This window comes from Trichosurus vulpecula, chromosome 3 (assembly GCF_011100635.1).
Source record: "Trichosurus vulpecula isolate mTriVul1 chromosome 3, mTriVul1.pri, whole genome shotgun sequence".
Lineage (NCBI taxonomy): Eukaryota > Metazoa > Chordata > Mammalia > Diprotodontia > Phalangeridae > Trichosurus > Trichosurus vulpecula.
The window spans coordinates 159,519,625-159,538,075 of NC_050575.1; the positions used below are offsets into that span (position 1 = coordinate 159,519,625).

An 18,451-nucleotide genomic window follows, 5' to 3' on the forward strand; every position below is an offset into this window, starting at 1 on the left:
CAGGAAAAGCAGTGAGTGGGCCTGGGCTCACTTCTTGGCAGAGACCCTGGCAAAGGAGGAAGCCTCTGGAAGAGCAGGGCAAATCACACCGTCAGCACCACCTCTACCTCAGGGCCCCTGCAGCACACCTTGGAAGCCAAGAGGTGAGAGATGGGACCCTGAAGGAGGGGGAAGTCTCAGACCTAAAAGCATGCAGCAGCAACCAAGGACTCATTGGGCCATTCAAGTTTATCTCATAGCACTTTATACTTTTCGTCTACACTCATTTTCTAATTGACAGTTTATATATACACACACATATATATACAAATACACACATATATATATATATTTACATATGTGTGTGCTTGTGTAAGTGTGCTCGATTTCCAGTGTTAGACTGAAAACTACTTGCGAACACTAATGTGATTTTTTAATCTGTGCATCTCTGGTGTCTGGCATAGACATATCAATCCTTGAACACAACTACTAAGTGATTATTATGTGCAAGGCCTAGAGGGAAATCCAACAACACATCATGGTCTCTGCCTTTAACATATTTATAGTTTAGTGAGGGAGAAAAAAACACATTAAAAGCTAGCCAGCTAACACTGCTAGGTACTACTTTAGAGTAAATAGGCAGGTACTAAAGGCATTAACAGTGAAAGGTCACTGAAGGAAGGAAGGAAGGGAGGGAGGAAGGAAGGAAGAAAGGAGTGAACATTTATCAAATACCTATCATGTACCAGATGCTTTACAAACGTTATCTCATTTCATCTTCACAACAATCCTGAAAGAGAGGTGCTATGATTATCCCCATTTTACAGCTGTGGAAACAAAGGCCAACAGAGGTAAAGGGACTTGCCCAGGGTCACACAGCTAATAAGTGAGACAGCATTTGAACTCAGATCAAGGATCTATCCACTGTCACCTAGCTGCCTCTAGGCAGATGGAAAGGGTGACAGAAAGCTAACAGGGACAGGCAGACTTAGATTGTAAAGTGAATTTAGAGCTCTGGTCAGAGGTCAATGGCAGGTGCTGTGCTCCAGGAGCACAGGGGAATGCGTGGAGGGTTGTCCCTGGGCCTCATTGTGTCATCTTGGTGTCAGATGTCCCAAGTGCATCCAGGATATTGGAGGAAGAATTGGAGGGGCTGAGGGACCAGATCGACTGTACCCTGCACCTGGGCCAAGGAAAGCCACCCACTTCCCAGGAGAAACATTCTGGTCCCAGACAACACCTTCCACCCTGCTGAGTTGTGCCTGTCCTATTTGCTCTACCTGGGAGCAGGGCTTCAAATGATGAATGACTGATTGCTTGGGTTAGGTGAGATCTGGGGCTGGGGAGAGAAGGATTGAGGAGGGTAGGGGCAATGATAGTCCAAAGCCAGAGAAGGCGTAGTTTAATACTTGGTACTGCATCCTTGGCCTCAAAGAGGGCTCCCCGCAAACATTTGCTTTAGGAGCTCTCATTGGAGGCAGAGGCCAGGCTACCTTTTTTTGTCCTCCAAGTCTGAAATAATCAGGCTTCAAGAAAGTAAAAATGCTAATAAAAAGAAAATGAGTCTCTTGTCTTCCTTGGGTTTTCCTTGCTCCTTTTGCCATCACTGATGAAGCCAGGGCACAGGATGGGAGCTCCGGGATGGTAAAGAAGTGTAATCTGGGATTGCCCAAGAACCCAGCAGGAACCGCCTGCCCCTGTATTCAACTCCATTAAAGGGAGGGAGACCTTCCTACTCTCTAGGAACCCAGTGTGTGGTGAAATCACAGAGACTCCGAATATCCATAGTGTCCTCAGGAATGAAGTCAGGGACAAAGGAATTTATAGACTTTCTTTGAATCAGAATTTTAGCATTGATAGGATCACTAGTCCAATCCTTTCATCATCATCATCATCATCATCATCTTCTTCTTCTTCTTCTTCTTCTTCTTCTTCTTCTTCTTCTTCTTCTTCTTCTTCTTCTTCGTCTTCTTCTTCTTCTTCTTCTTCTTCTTCTTCTTCTTCTTCTTCTTCTTCTTCTTCTTCTTCTTCTTCTTCTTCGACATCCTTTGTAAAGGTCTTTAAAGCTTACAAAGGACTTTATATCCATTAGCTAGCTTAAGCTTCACAACAGCTCTGTGGGTTTAGTACTATACATCCTGAGAGGAGAGACAACGGGCTCTAGAATAAAGAATACTGGATTAGGCATCAGAGGAACTGAGTTAAAATCCCGACTCTTCCATTGTAATTCCTGTGTAGCCTGAGGTCAGTCCTTTCACCTCTCTGAATTTCAGTTTTCTCATCTGTAAAATACGGGGACTGTGCTAAATGACTACCTGAGGTTCCTTCCCTCTAAATCTATGAGCCCTATTTTGCCCCACATTTGAGCGCAGGTCTCCTGATTCCAATTCCAGGGTTCTTTTCACTATATCACACTGTCTACACAAAGTGATCACAAGGGGACAGAGGATTCATGGACCCAGAGTGCATTCATGGCAGAGCCAAGACTAGAATCCATGAGACTTTGGGCTGGGGACTTTCTGAGAACCCTGAGTGCTAGGGGCTCAAGGAGCCTGCACTAAGGGAGACCTTAGCTTTAGACTTTATTCCTTTGTTGAGGTAGAGGGAGATACAACTGAGAAGGGGGAGCTGGGCAACTGACTAGTGAGGGGGACCTCTAGGGCTATAAGAACATCCACTAAACTCATCTGGAACCACCGTCCAGCCAGAATAACTTTCCCAAAGGCTAAGCCATCCCATCAGCCCCCTCCCCCTCGGATTCCAGAAGGCTTTCCCACAATCCCGATCCAGGAAAATGGAACCAAGCCCAGTCATAGAATCTCTGCCCAAATGTCATCAAACCACTAGGGCTTTCTTACCCTACCATCCAAGGCGGGGAGCCCTGTGGGTCAGCTCCCACCAGGTGAGGACGCAGGAGCCCTGAGCACCTTAAAGCTCCAAGAAATTTGTTGAAAAGCTTTGGACAAGTTGTAAGCCTTCCCTGACCCCCCTTTCTGCCCCATCTGTGCTTTAAGGATCTGAACTATTAAAAAAAAGTTATTGTAGTAGCTTTAATTCCTTCCTCAGCATTCTATTTCAGTGACTTGTCCAGTTAAACTTAAGGAATTTATGGGGAAAGGAGAGCAGTGTCAGGAGACTTATCTTCCTGACTTCAAATTTGGCCTCAGATACTTACTAGCTGTGTGACCCTGGGCAAGTCACTTAACCCTGTTTGCCTCAGTTTCCTCATCTGTCAAATAAGCTGGAGAAGGAAATGGCAAACCACTCCAGAATCTCTACCAGGAAAACCCCAAATGGGGTCAGGAAGAGTTGGACATGACTGAAAAAAATCCTGAACTTCAAGTACCCTGGGGCTGCTCCCGCATCCAGCAGTGGGGACTGTAAGGGAACTAGACTATAGCTGGATAGAGCATGAAGTGCAAGGAGGGAGAGGAGTAGAATCATCATTACCTGGCCTACTTTAGTATCTTAAAGTTTATGGCCTATTACGATATAACTAATACGAGTGGTCAAGTCAAGTCAAGGGCTTACTGTGTGCCAGGCACAGTGCTAAGGGCTGGGAATACAAATACAAGCAGAAAGAGACAGTGCCTGCCCTCAAGGGCATTCTAATGGAAGAAGACAGTGCCCCAAGGGCCTGGTGGAGACAGTTCAGAGCTTCAGGAGTGGGGAACTTGGAGAGGAACAAGAACATGTCTGGCCTTGACACTTTCCTTAAGTTTTTGTTGTCATTCTGTCATTTCAGTTATGTCAGACGCTTCGTGACCCTGTGGACCTCTGCCCAAGGGGTTTTCTTGGCAAAGATACTGGAATGGTTTGCCATTTCCTTCTCTAGTAGCAAATAGAGGCTAAGTGATTTGCTCTGGGTCACACAGCTAGGACGTTTCTGAGGCTGGATTTGAACTCAGGTCTTCCTGACTCCAAGCTCCACCTGGCTGCCCTCCTTAAATTTTACGGATGGGATTTAGAGAAGTTAAGCCATTTGCTCAATATCACACAGCTAATAAATGGAGCCTAGGTTAGATTTAAGAGCTAAAAGTAACTTTATTTATTCTAGATCAACCTTCTTATTTGACAGAAGAGAAGAGGTTAAGTAATTCCCTAAACTCAGGCAGTAGGAGCAGATCTGGGACTCCAACCCCAGACTCCTGATTCCCAGTGCAATGCTCCTTACCCATGAAAGGAACCAGTTCCTTAGGCCACCTGCTAGTTTACCCCAGTGGGCCCTCCCCTCCATCGCTCTGGTCACAGTGAACATCATCTCACTCACTCTGTAACCCAGAACACAGCATCTTTGGCTGTATCACCAGGCCCACTCCTTGGGAGGTACTCAGCTTCCTGAAGGAACCAAGGCCCTGGCACTGAGTACGGGAATTCTGATTTAGCCGTGCTACTCAGGCCAGGACCACCCAAGGGGAATGCACTAATTGCTGTTTGGTTATATTTAGATTCTCTTCTCTCCCACCCAAGCCTCACAGGGATTTTCCAAAGCACTCTTAAGTCCAGATTAGATAAGCCGCCTCCATCCTCTACTTCGAGGCTGAGGGAGCAATTTTTCCTACACTCCCCATTTATGCCCCAACACGCAGCCTCCAGGACTAAAGGATGCTTAGAGTTTTCATGGTACTACTAGTTTGCAGATCTTGATACCCTGGGCAAGTCAAGGCACAGCTGAGCAAAGGCCCTAGAGACAGAGGAGTGTGCCTGGAGTCCGGAGAGAGACTGGACCCCTAGTCCACTCTCTCACCAACTAGCTATGAGCACAATGCAGATTTTATGAAACAGAGTAAATTAAGCTCCCTTGAAGCTCTACCACTCAGAGTTCATCCAACTGCTTCATTTTACTGATAAAGAGATAGAAAGGAAAGCAAAATTAAACCCAGAAAGGTCATCAATCACCCTGCTGATTCCTGTAGACCCTAAGACTGGAATCCAGATTTCCTCACTGCCAGGACAATGTTCCTTCCCTTATATCTCAAGCTGTCTTATACTTCTTGGGATTCCTAAATCTTGGATATCTCTAAAACCCTAAAGGATTTGTTGAAAGTTGTAGAGTCCTGAAAGCCTATTCCCTAGAACTCTGGATCATGGACTTCTCCAGAGCCCATCTGAAATCATTGTGCCTCTGGAAGGAGGCAGGAAAGGACCCAGAATCAGAGCAGATAAACTGACAAACAGAAACAATTCTGGCAGAACCAAGCCCCTGTTAGGTAGGGAGAGAGGGAGATGAGAGAGGCATCTCAGAGCATGGGGCTAGTCTTTGTGCAACACCCTCCCCTCACCATTTGCCAGAGAAGCAGAAAGATGCACTGGGAATCCTGGGAGATAGGGAAGAATTTACACACCGCCACCACCACCACCATTCCCACCATCTGACTACCGGTAGTTGTTGAAGTTTCCTGAACACATTTTTGACACACGAGGATAGAGGCTTACTGAAGGCCACTACTATGGTCTGTGACCACTGAGAGTGGGAGCACCAAGTCAGGAGCTACATCAGAGAGACCACAAGTGATGAAGCAGATGAATCTGTTTCATCTTATTATTTATTTCTGGCTCCATTAAATGTTTTATCATTTCAAGGCTGCATTCTTGCCTGGATCCGTTAGCATGGTGAGTAAACAAATACTTAAGCTAGAATTAACTTCAGATTTACCTGGCTTTTTTTGAAACAGGTGAGAACAAATGAGCCAAAATGGGTAAATTGCCATTTAAAGTCCGTATGATATGAACCTGAGTCATCAGCTGTTGATCTTCATTCTCAAAGAGGACCAAAACAACACCACTATGTGTCTGACTATGGTTGATCAGACCAATACAAGCTCAGAATGCTCTACCACAGGTCGGGCACATATAGTCCATGTGAACATTTGGGGTGGATTCTCCAAATTTGGGCATCTCGTGTTTCCTTTGAGCTGTTTCAATTCTGCTTTGCTCATAGAGCATAGCACCTTCTCTGATGAGGGCACGCCCTACTGAGAGGTCCTGTGCCAGTGTCTCCCACATCACACAATCAATTCCAAAGTTCTTAAGAGAGAGCTTGAGAATGTCCTTGCATCACTTCTTCTGACCACCATGTGAGTCATAGGAGGTTACTAGAGCATTACATAATGAGACCTGGGCTGCAGAAGATGCTCCAATAGCAGTGCTATCCCCAACCCCAACCATGTTCAAGGGCTGGACATGGAAAGTCAGAGAACAATGCCAAGAGTAGAAATGGATAGGAAAACTATGGGGAACTTTCCTTATCATCCTCCTGTTTGTGCAAGAGAATGAAAGAGACTGAACAGACTAATCTTTCAATATGGTTCGTAGCGCAAAAAGCCCTGGCTTGGGAGTCAAAACACCTGGAGTGTGATTTCCTGGCTCTATTATTTACTTACTTGACACTTCTTGGGGCCTCAGTTTTCTCATCTGCAAAATGGGGGTGGGTGCCTGGAATAGATGAACGGTAAGTTCCCTTCCAGTCTAAAATCTATGATCCCTAAGGCTTAAAAATAGTAGGATTAATTTTGGCTTGATGTCAAGAAAAAAACTTTCTGACAGAAGTAGAATTGCTTCCCTTAAGAGACAGGCAATTCCCCTTCTTGAGGGCCTCTTGTCAAGTACATTAGGTGGGGTTTCCTTCGTGACTGGACTGGACTAGTTGGCCAATGACGTCCCTTCCAACTCTCTTCTGTGATTCTGTAACTTCATTCAGCTTTTTCTTGGGCCTTAAGGTCATGAAGGATTCACTAACACCCAATTTAGGAGGACTACAAAGCTAGATTGGTCGGGGCAAGGGGTTGGGTCCCTGGATAAGAGGGACAGGAAACAGCCAAAACTAAGTCATGAGGGAGTTTCTAGGCATGAAACAGCAGAACCTAAAACCCCAGCAAGCATCATGGTCTAACAACCACTTACATTTACATAGTACTGAACATAAATGATGTAATTTGATCTTCATAATAACCCTAGAAAGTAAAGGGGTGAGAGTATTACTATCTTCCTTCTACAGATGAGTAAACTGAGGTTCAGTGACATGAATTGTTTTGCCCAAGATCACATAATAAGTGATAGAACCAAGTGGAAAAAGCTCAGGAGTTGGACTCAGATGTGCATTCTAAGCCCCGCATCACCCCTTTGTACTGACTTTGTAGGTAGTCACATGACCTTTGACAAAACACTTGACCAATAATTCACAAAAGTGCACACCTACACTTTTTTTTAAAGAATAACTTCAAATGACTAAGCCATTTCGACTACTATAAATGCCAAAATTAAGTATGAAGGACCTATGAAGGAAGGTCCAGAGAAAGAACTGATAAATAAAAGTACGTATAGAATGATTTTATTTTTGCATCTAATGGTAGCCATCTTGGGAAAGAGTGAAGAAAAAAGGGAAAAAAGAGAGTTACATGATAACTTTATTAAATTTTAAAAGGAATAGCAAGTTGTACATAACAGATTTGCGGTTTCATGTGCAAACATCTTTTTTTAATTCTACTATGTCATGGAAATGCTTGTTTTATTTCATAAATTAAAAATAATATACATAGACATACACATGGTTTTCCCAAAGGAATTTTTATCTACTTTGGGGTTAGTAGTTTTCCTGTTGGGTACATTCCACCAAAGACGCAATCACGATTCATAGAGTGTGGATCAAGCACCCATAGTAGCATTATCTCCTTACTGTCCCTATACTCTCCCATAGTCCTTATGGGCCAAAGGACCCAACCCCCAAGATCAACTTCCCTCTAGCCATTCTGGCAACAGGAGCTGGGAAGGTATTGTCCTCTTCGAGGGAGGAACCTCTGAACCACTGCTCACAAGGAGAGCTCTGTGTTCCTGCTCTCCAGAGGACATTGATTTTGGGCCTGCCCCAAGAACTGCATCCAGACCTTCCCCCAGGGATGTCTGTTCCCAGCCCTGCCTGGCTACGTGCATCATGAATCCGAGGCGTCAGCCAAACCCAATGTGCCCCAAACAGACCTTTCATGATCCTTTGATGCGGATAGCCACACTGTGATTTTTCACCCAGATGAGCCGGTAACTCTTTTAAACCAATTACCTTCACCAAGGCACTTACTTGTCCATCTGCCTCGAAAGCTTGACAATTCCCAGACCTAAAGAAGCAAAAAGGACCTGTCTACCATTTGTGTTACAGCCTGAAGTACTGAGAGTCAGGAGCAAAGCAGTCCAGTGGGAGAACTACAGTGGAATAAGCTTGAGGCTGAAAGCCAAGAGTCCTGTGTTCAATAAGATTAAAAAATAAAACATATGAAGGACCTACTATGAGCATGGCACTTTGCCAGGCTCTGGAAATTAAAAAAACAAAAATGAAATAGTCCTAGCGCTAGCAAGGAGTTTGCATCCTACAGGGGCTGGGGGGGGGGGGGGTTGGGCAAGGGGGGAAGGGTGGAGAATACAGCATACACAAAAGAAAGGAAATGCGTACAATATATACAGTAATGCAAAGCATAATTTCAGGAGAGTGCTAATAACAGGGGATCAGGAAAGATGGAACCCAAACAATGCTTTGTGAGAAGGTAAGGATTCTATGGGAACAACTAGGTGGCGCAGAGGATAGAGTCTTTCTTCCTCTCTAAATCTCAGCTTCTTCATCTGTAAAATGAAGAGGTGGGGCTAGCTAAATGATCCCCAAGGATTCAGTTCGAGGTAAAGGAAAGAGTGCTGAATTTGGAGTTAGAAGACCCAGGTTTAAATCTCAGCTCTAAGGCCTCCACTCACTCTATGACTTTGGGCCTCAGTTTCTTTATCTGGTAAATGGGATAGGAGTGAACTCAGTGGACTCTATGGTCCCTATCAACTCTAAGTCCCTTCCAATTGCAAAGTTCAGGGGGTGTTTAAATGCTGAAATCCATGGGGAGTTATAATGAAAGCTCTCTGCCGCCACCTGGTGGAACTAAGGCCCTACGACATCATCTCCTTCCTGATTTGATGGCAGTCCCAATATTTTAGAGCTAAAAGGGAAGGGTGCTTTATATGTAAGGGGGCAGGTGGTATTGAAAGAAAGATGTGGTGGGAAAAGTCCTGGATTTGGAGTCAGAGGACTGGGCTTTGAATCTGTCCTGGGCTGCCCATGGGTGTGTGACCTGGGGCAAGTTCTTTGCTAATGTCCGCCCAGTTGTTAGTTCTCATTACCTCATCTAATAATCAGGATTATATCCATATGCTTATGTGTTGTATCTTCACAGTAAAGGGTAAGCCTTTAGGACAGACATCATTTTTAACATATTGGCTGTGTGTCTCCATCACTTTGAGCCCAGTCGATGCTTGTGGGATCATATCGAAAGACAACTAACTTCTTCGGCCTCAGTTCTCTTATTTCTTTTTTTTTCCCTTACATCTATGTATCAATTTTTATTTTTTTTTAATTTTTTTATTTTATAAAATATTTATTTAATATTTTTAGTATTCAGCATTGATTTCCACAAGATTTTGAATTACAAATTTTCTCCCCATTTCTACCCTCCCCCCCACTCCAAGATGGCATATATTCTGATTGCCCCATTCCCCAGTCAGCCCTCTCTTCTGTCACCCCACTCCCCCCCCATCCCCTTTTCCCTTACTTTCTTATAGGGCAAGATAAATTTCTATGCCCCATTGCCTGTATATGTTATTTCCTAGTTGCATGCAAAAACAACTTTTTTTAACATCTTCTTTTAAAACTGAGTCCCAAATTCTCTCCCCTCTTCCCTCCCCACCCACCCTCCCCAAGAAGGCAAGCAATTCAACATAGGTCACGTGTATCATCATGCAAAACCCTTCCACAATACTCATGTTGTGAAAGACTAACTATACTTTGCTCCCTTCTGTCCTGTCCCCCTTTATCCAGTTTTCTCCCTTGACCCTGTCCCTTTTTGAAAGTGTTTGTTTTTGATTACTTTCTCCCCCATCTGCCCTCCCTTCTATCGTCCCCCTTTTTTATCCCTTTCCTCCTTCTTTCCTGTGGGGTGTGTGTATGTTATTCCCTCCTCAGGTCAAATCCGATGAGAGCAAGATTCACTCATTCCCCCTCACCTCCCTGCCCCCTCTTGGCTTCCAATGAACTGCTTTTTCTTGCCACATTTATGTGAGATAACTTACCCCATTCTGTCTCTCCCTTTCTTCCTCTCTCAATATATTCTTCTCTCATCCCTTAATTTGATTTTATTTTTTTAGACATCATCCCTTCATATTCAACTCACCCTGTGCCCTCTGTCTCTCTCTCTCTCTCTCTCTCTCTCTCTCTCTCTCTCTCTATATATATATATATATATATATATATATATATATATATGTATGTATATATATATATATGTATGTACACACACACACACACACACACACATATATGTATGTATATTCCCTTCAGGTACCCTAATACTGAGGTCTCATGAATTATACACATCATCGTTCTATGTAGGAATGTAAACAAAACAGTTCAGCTTTAGTAAATCCCTTACAATTTCTCTTTCTTGTTTACCTTTTCATGCTTCTCTTGATTCTTGTGCTTGAAAGTCACATTTTCTATTCAGCTCTGGTCTTTTCACTGAAAAGCTTGAAAGTCCTCTATTTTATTGAAAATCCATATTTTGCCTTGGAGCATGATACTCAGTTTTGCTGGGTAGGTGATTCTTGGTTTTAATCCTAGCTCCTTTGACCTCCAGGATGTCATATTCCAAGCCCTTCAATCCCTTAATGTGGAAGCTGCTAGATCTTGTATTATCTTGATTGTGTTTCCACAGTACTCAAATTGTTTCTTTCTGGCTGCTTGCAGTATTTTCTTCTTGATCTGGGAGCTCTGGAATTTGGTGACACTATTCCTAGGAGTTTTCTTTTTGGGATCCTTTTCAGGAGGCAATCAGTGAATTCTTTCAATTTCTATTTTACCCTCTGGCTCTAGAATATCAGGGCAGTTTTCCTTGATAATTTTTTGAAAGATGATATCTAGGCTCTTTTCCTGATCGTGGCTTTCAGGTAGTCCAATAATTTTAAAATAATCTCTCCTGGATCTATTTTCCAGGTCAGTGGTTTCTCCAGTGAGATATTTCACATTGTCTTCCATTTTTTCATTCCTTTGGTTTTGTTATTTCTAAAAAGAAGTAGCTGGACTGGATGATCTTTAAAACAAGAGACTTTCTGTCATCTAAGTCCATGATCTGCCCATGGTGCTGCCCAGGGCTGCTGCTCCTTCTACAGCAGCCTCCTAGAAGGACCTCCAGCTCCCATCCTGGCGCCCTGCTGATTGGTTGTGCTCTGGGAACAAAATTCGAATCAGTCACTGATGTCTCTGACACCAATCTTGTGACTCATCTTATTGGAATATAAGTTCCTTGATGGTAGGTTTTGCATCCTCAGCACTAAAGAACTAGTTAAACATCTACTATGTACAAGGTATTAGGTTAAGGTTATATTACCTGGCACATAATAGGTTATCAATAACAAATTATAATATAATATAATCTAGTAATAAATAATAATAAACATAAATATTTATTGATTACTTGATATTAGAAATTTGAGAAGGGAGAGACTAATATGGGATCAAGATAGGATTAATGGAGGAGTTGGCCTTGAGCTGAACCTTGAATAATACTGTGCAGTGCTGGGGGGTAGGTTTCAACAGCGTAAGTTGGATGTGGAGACAACCCATTCTAGCTATAGGGTCAATGTAAGCCGTAGGTTCCCAAAGTGGGTGATACCCTCCCTGGGGGCAGTAGTAGCCTTGGGTACAATTGGGGGGGGATTAAATAAAAATAAAGGGATGGTGGAAAGACAAGGAAAAAAGAGAAGAAAATTTTGAAAAAACTGTTCAGACAGGTTTCATCTGTTGTGTAATAAAGTCGTAGTGATTATATTATTTTCCAGATAAGCACAGAAAACACAAGTTATAACCAATCAATGGTCAAATCCACTAACAGGTCTTAACAAGCAAGTGTTGGCAGGCAAGTGTGTGGTACATTGTCGGGAAGTCCAGCATGCAGGAATATATGTGTGTAATGATTTGTTTATAATACAATACTATATAGATATATTGCATCATCAAAATTTCGATGCAGGAAAAGAACCACAAACTTACAACAAATTATTAAATTTAAAATGCATCATTTTGAATTTTTTTTGAAATGACACAATTTTTAAAAAAAACCATTAAGAGGTTAAATAAAATAGATTTTTGGGGGGAGGAGTACTGAACAATTTTTTTAAAAGGGGGAGTAGACCAAATAAGTTTGGGAATCTCTAGTGCAAGCAAAGGAAGAAAAATGGAAAATAGCAAACCAAGAACATGGTAAGGTAAGTAGTCCAGTTTTACAGGAAGGGAGAGTATATAAAGTTGAGAAATTTGAAGTAGAGCTGGTAAAGAAAATCAAAGCCATATTGGCAAGGTACTTGAATCGCAGGATTGAGAGTTTATGCTTTATGTGATAAGCAATAGGGCACCACTGAAGATTTGTGAATAGGTAACATGACAAAAACAATGTATTAATCAGAAAGATGATGAGTTGGAAAGGATGGACTAGAAGATTAAAAAATAAATAGGAGGCTATTATAATAACCTAGGTAAGATGAGGTGATGGCCTGAATTATAATGGTTACAGTGGGAGTGGAAAGAAGAAAGATTGAAGAGGTAAAGAACTTGGCAATTGATTGGATGTGGGGGATGAAGAAGAGAGAAGAGTCAAAGATAACTTTTAAGTTTTTAGCCAGGGTGACTGGGAGAATGGTCATCCCCATCAGCAAAAATGGAGTTAGGTGATTGGGCAACAGGGAAGAAGAGGCAATGCCTGAGCTAAGCCCTATAGGAAGCCCAGGATTCTGAGAGATGGAATTAGGGAGAATGTCTATTCTACATATCCCTTAGGTATCCTGAAAATTCAAAGAACTCTTTGCAACTTTTCTCAGGTTTACTCTGTACTACCTTTTTTTCAATTTTTCAATTTTTTAAAAAAATTTATTTAATATTTTATTTTTCCTCAGTTACATGTAAAAGCAATTTTCAACTTTTGTTTTTAAAACTTTGAGTTCCAAATTCTCTCCTTTCCTCCCCCTCCCCCTGCATTGAGAAAGCACGCAATTCAATAGAGGTTATATATGTATGGTCATGCAAAACATTTCCATATTAGTCATGTTGTGAAAGAAAACAGACAAAAACCCCACCCCAAACCCTCAAGAAAAATAAAGTAGAAAAAGTGTGCTTCAATCTGTATTCAGACACCATTGATTCTTTCTCTGGGGATGGATAGCATTTTTCATCATAAGTTCTTCAGAGCTGTCTTGGATCATTGTATTGCTGAGAATGGCTAAGTCATTCACAACTGATCATTTTGTAATATTGCTGTTACTTTGTATACAATATATTTCACTTTGTATCAGCTCATATAAGTCTTTCCAGGTTTTTTATGAGAGCATCCCACTCATATTTCTTATAGCACAGCGTTATTCTATCATAATCACACACTACAATTTGTTCAGCCATTTCCCAACTGATGTGCATCCCCTCAATTTCCAATATTTTGCTACCATGAAAAGAGCTGCTATAAATATTTTTGCACTTTTAGGTCCTTTTCCCTTTTTATGATCTTTTTGGGATACCGACTTAGTAGTGGTGCTGCTATATCAAAGGGTATGCATGGTTTTATAGCCCTTTGGGCATCATTCCAAATTGCTCTACAGAATGGTTGAATCAGTTCACAACTCCACCAACAATGCATCAATGTTTTACTTTCCCACATTCCCTCCAACATTTGTCATTTTCCTTTTCTGTCCTATTAGACAATTTAATAGGTATGAGGTAGTACTTCATGCCTCATAGAATTGTTTTAATCTGCATTTCTCCAATCAGTAGTGAGTTAGAGCATTTTTTTCATATAGCTATAAATAGCTTTGATTACTTCATCTGAAAACTGTTCTTATCTTTTGATCTTTTATCAGTTGGGGAATGGCTCTTATTTTTATAAATTTGTCTCAGTTCTCTATATGTTTGAGAAAAAAGGCCTTTATCAGGCCTTTTCTTTATCAGAGAAACTTGCTTCACAAATTTTTCACAGTTACTATTGCTAACTGTGCTAGTGCTCCTTCTCACCTTGGAACTGCAACCCAGGACTGTGACCCAGATCCGAATATGGGCAAAGGAACAGAGTCCTGCCTCAGTGCTAGCAAAGAGACCCCTGTAATGACCAGTTGTTCAACCCCCTTCCATCTGTGGGCTGAGAGCTCTGGAAGCAGCTGCTACTGCTGCTGATTCAGTGGCTCCCAAGGCCTGCTCCTGGTTTACTGGGTTTATTGTGCTGGTGTGGCATGCACTGGACTGTGCTTCACTCTCACCCAGGTGTGACAGACCTTTCCTGCTGATCTTCTAAGTTGTCTTTGTCTGAAAAATTATTTCACCCTGTCCTTTTGTGGGTTCTTGCTGCTCCGGGAATTGTTTTATGGCATTATTTAAAGGTATTCAGAGAGATGTGGGGGGAGAGCCATCTTGGCTCCTCCTCTCTGACCTACTTTGAACAATAATTTTGCAAATCATGGCTCAGGGACCCCCTAGTTCAATATTCTCCATTCATAGATCATGAAGAGCTACTCATCTAATATCAAAGCATTTAATTAAGACACAAAAGCAATGAAAGGGAATAAACTAGTCAAATCATTCTCACAGTGTTTACTAATAAATGTCACCTCTTATACTTCCTGAAGTGGTAGATGGGGAACAAATCTCCATGAGAAGTATGGGGGGGCAGGGTTGAAGACAGAAGAAACTGTTAAATATTCCCATCTACTCTCAGCATGCTCCCAGGGGCTGGCTTGGAGATCTTTTGTAACCCCTTAGATTTAGATTCTGGTTCTGAGCTGCCAGATTCCTTTTGAGTCAAGAGTTCTTAACCTGGGGCTAAAAAAATTTAAGGAAAAATGTTTTGTTGTTGTTAAGTCATTTTCAGTCATGTCTAACTCTTTGTGACCCCATTTGGGGTTTTCTTGGCAAAGATACTGGAGTGTTTGCCATTCCCTTCTCTGGCTTATTTTACAGATGAGGAAACTGAGGAAAACAGGGTGAAGTGACTTGCCCAGGGTCACACAGCTAATAAGTGTCTGAGGCCAGATTTGAACTCAGAAAAATGAATCTTCCTGACTCTAGGCACTTATCCACTGTGCCACCTAGCTGCCCCATTAAAATCACTAATATGGAGAATATGATAAAAAAAACTGGAAAGTATGTGTTACTCAATTGCTGACAATGCCAACAAAGTGATAAAACGAACTCAGAAAATGAACTCAACTATTGAGAAAATCATAACCTATGAATGACACATCTAAAGGATTAAATCAAGGGCTGGCACTCTTATCTACTGGGCCACTTGGCTGCCCCTTTGTTAACTGTATTTCAATATAATTGGTTTTATTTTAGGTGCTTAAAAACCATTATTTTTAAAAGAGATCCGTAAGCTACACCAGGCTGCCAAAGGGGTCCATGATGCAAAAAGGTCAAGAACCCCAGTGCTAAGTGAAATTGTTTTCCTGAGTTCCCATCTTCCTAGTAAGTAGTTGGAATGCTGGTATCTCTTGTTCAGTAAGCATACTATCAGACGGCTCCTTTTTAGTTCTCTGCTCAGGGCTGCTCAGAAAGGCCACAGACTCCATTTTCACAAAGGCCCCTATCCTCTATCCTTCCTTTTCCAAGTTTATGGTCCCACTACAATCCCCAGGTCCAGACACATGGCCTCACAAGACTGACATCGTAGCAGGTCCTTCAGCAAACAGCTCCCTTGATAACAAGCCATTCTGGGCACTTGGGAGCCATTCTGGGGTGCTTCATTAAAGATCCCAATATTCCCCTATTGTGCAAATAGGAGGATTTCTTGTATAAATTCATGGAGGCAGGAAATGGAATGTTGAATTTGAAGAATTTGGGTGCAACTTAGTGGACATGAAGAGGAGAAATGTGAAAGGAGGTTAGAAAGGTATGTTGAAGCCAGATTGTGAAAGGCCCTGGGAGGTCCAGAGAGAGAAGGAGTCAGTGATTATCTGAGACCTTTAGGTTATATTGGGACAATGTCCATTTTTTTTTTTGGCCTCCAATAGGTAGACCGGGTTACATTCTGATCCTGCCTACTATGTCTAGAACACTAAGGGTCATGAATAGTTTGTTGGTAAAGGCACAACCTTTCAGCTAGGTAGTGCAAGGGATAGATAGAACACTAGGCCCGAGTTCAAATTCAGACTCATACAGTTACTAGCTGAGTGACTCTGGGCAAGTCACTTAACCCTGGTTTGCCTCAGTTTCCCCATCTGTAAAATGGAAATAATAATAGCCCCTGCCTCCCAGGATTATTTTGAGGATCCAATGAGATAATAATTATAAAACACTTAGCACAGTGCGCGGCACATAATGAATGCTAGACAAGTGGTAGCTATTATTATAATTAGTTAGTTACTCATGCCCAGCCTCTGGCTGATTACCACTACTGTGTATCTTTCACAGGTTAAGAAGGAAACCCTCCATGCATTTCTGCATCTAGGCTCTACATACGTATACGCATCTGTGCCAACTGTTGGCAGCTAGTGCCTTTCTACACCCAAAGATGAAAATCTTGTTTTCCTCCTGGCCAACTCCTTCCTTGGAAAGAGGAGAAGGGGAGCCATGGGACTGAAGCAGAAGGGGGAGTTTTAATGACCTGATAGGGGGCCTATTGGATCGGTGCCCAGAGGGAGTCAAAGCAACAAAATGTATATATCGAGGACTGTCTGCCAGCCGAGCCAGACCGTGGGAAGGCATTAGTTATGGGACTAGAAATCAAAAGACCCATGTCTGAGTGCCTGAATTGCTGCCCGTTCAGTGTGTGACCATAGAAGGCAAATTCATTTCTCCTCTCTGGCCACAGTTTCTTCTTTTACAAAATGGGGAGGGGTTTGGGCTTGAGGGTCTAGCTACTGGATGATCTCCATGGACGTTTCCAGTTCTAATATTCTATGGTCTAGACTCTATGCTATAATAATCTATGTTCTAAGTTCCTGTCCAGCTCTAACAGCCTGTGTTCTATGCTCTGACGTTCCACGTTCTAAGGTCTTGTCCAACTCTACAGCCTGTGTTCTGTGCCCTGATATTCCATTTTCTAAGGTCCCTTCAAGCTCTGACAGCCTGTGTTCTATGCTAACACTCCATATTCTAAGGTCCTATCCAGCTCTGTCTCCTAACATTCTTTATGCTAAGGTCCTTCCCAACTCTAAAAGTCATTATTCTCTGTTCTGAAATTTTATTTTTTAAGGTCTCTCCCAGATTCTAATAATTGGAAAAGGTTTATTCCCCTAGTTTCTTAGCAAAAAATCTCTTTCGAACAATGCCAACTCTGTCTCAGATGAACGAAGAGGAAAGCTGGCTTTTCCAGCTTTCAATCACAATAGTTTATAGGGGAAGGTTGGAGGATCAGAAAGCCCTAACAAGTCTGAAGTCATGCTGGCAATCGAAAAGAAATCGATCCCTGAGGGGCTAGGGGATTGGGAGATAGCTAGATAGATAAAAACCCAAAAAGAAGGAGCCAGGGGAAGTCTAGGATATAGATTCCTTTTCACTGGAGTTATCTCTTACAGCTTAACTAATAACAAACACCTTGGCACAAAGTCACCTGGCCACGGCATGGAGGCCCAAACAAACAGGCCTTCCATGAGTAATCAGGAAGGCATTTTAGGACCCAGAGCTCTGTGATTTTTACAGAGCATGAGGCCAAGAAGGGGGGAGTTGGTGGTAGGGATGAGTAGAGAAGAAGGAAAGGATCACGCAGGAGGCTTCACCCTCTGGCATGACTTAAAGGAACGGGGATTAAGAGAAAGCCCTGGCCCCATGCCATGTCACTACCTGAAAAGGTCAGGAACAAGAAGAGAACAGATATCTCTGATGCTTGGAGATTAATTTTTAAAAAAAACAGGTTCAAAGGCAGACAGCTGGGGCTCAGGGGCCCCTCAAAGTTTACTCTTTCTCTGTTTGCTTTAGTTAATCATCCCAGGAGCACAGAGAGCATGGAAAAGTCTGGGGGATGGGCCAGTGGTTGACCTTGACTAGGCCCCTAGATGCCTTGCTCAGCCCTGCCTTCAGTTGTTGTTTTCTTTTTTTTGTAAAACCCTAAGTAGAAAATTATTCACCTCAGGCAAAAGAAATTATGGGGGAGGGGATAGTCAGACCACAGGTAAGGAAGTGCCAGGAAAAGGGGTCCCCCAGCCCCTAAAAGAGTCTAGCCCATGCCTTCCTTTAGGAAGGAAAGGTGGGGTTTGGGGAGGGAGGCAAGAGGGGCAGAACACAAGAGCGGACTGGAATTTGAGCCTTGAGAGGACACCACAGCCATGAGACCCTGGGGTACTCAGGGCTGGGCTAAGGAACAGGGTTCAGCTTTCTGGCACAGACTAGTCATCACAGGGCACAAGATTTGCTTCATTGGGTGATTTGGTTCACTTTGATAGGGTGAGTGATATAAGTGGGTGATAATTAGCTGAACTGAGT

At 42.6% G+C, this 18,451-nt stretch overlaps 1 protein-coding gene across 4 annotated transcripts in view; it reads left to right on the top strand.

The window, feature by feature from the left end:
• Window positions 1-1,530, top strand: part of KIF12 (kinesin family member 12) — a 29,814-nt gene extending 28,284 nt beyond the window's left edge. For all 4 annotated transcript variants that reach the window (XM_036748031.1, XM_036748033.1, XM_036748032.1 and 1 more), the window contains 2 exons: window positions 4-143; window positions 1,089-1,530. In XM_036748031.1, the coding sequence (XP_036603926.1) occupies window positions 4-143; window positions 1,089-1,234 (286 nt within the window). In that variant the 3' untranslated portion in view covers window positions 1,235-1,530. The remainder of the gene's footprint in view (window positions 1-3; window positions 144-1,088) is intronic.
• Window positions 1,531-18,451: the final 16,921 nt, after the last annotated feature.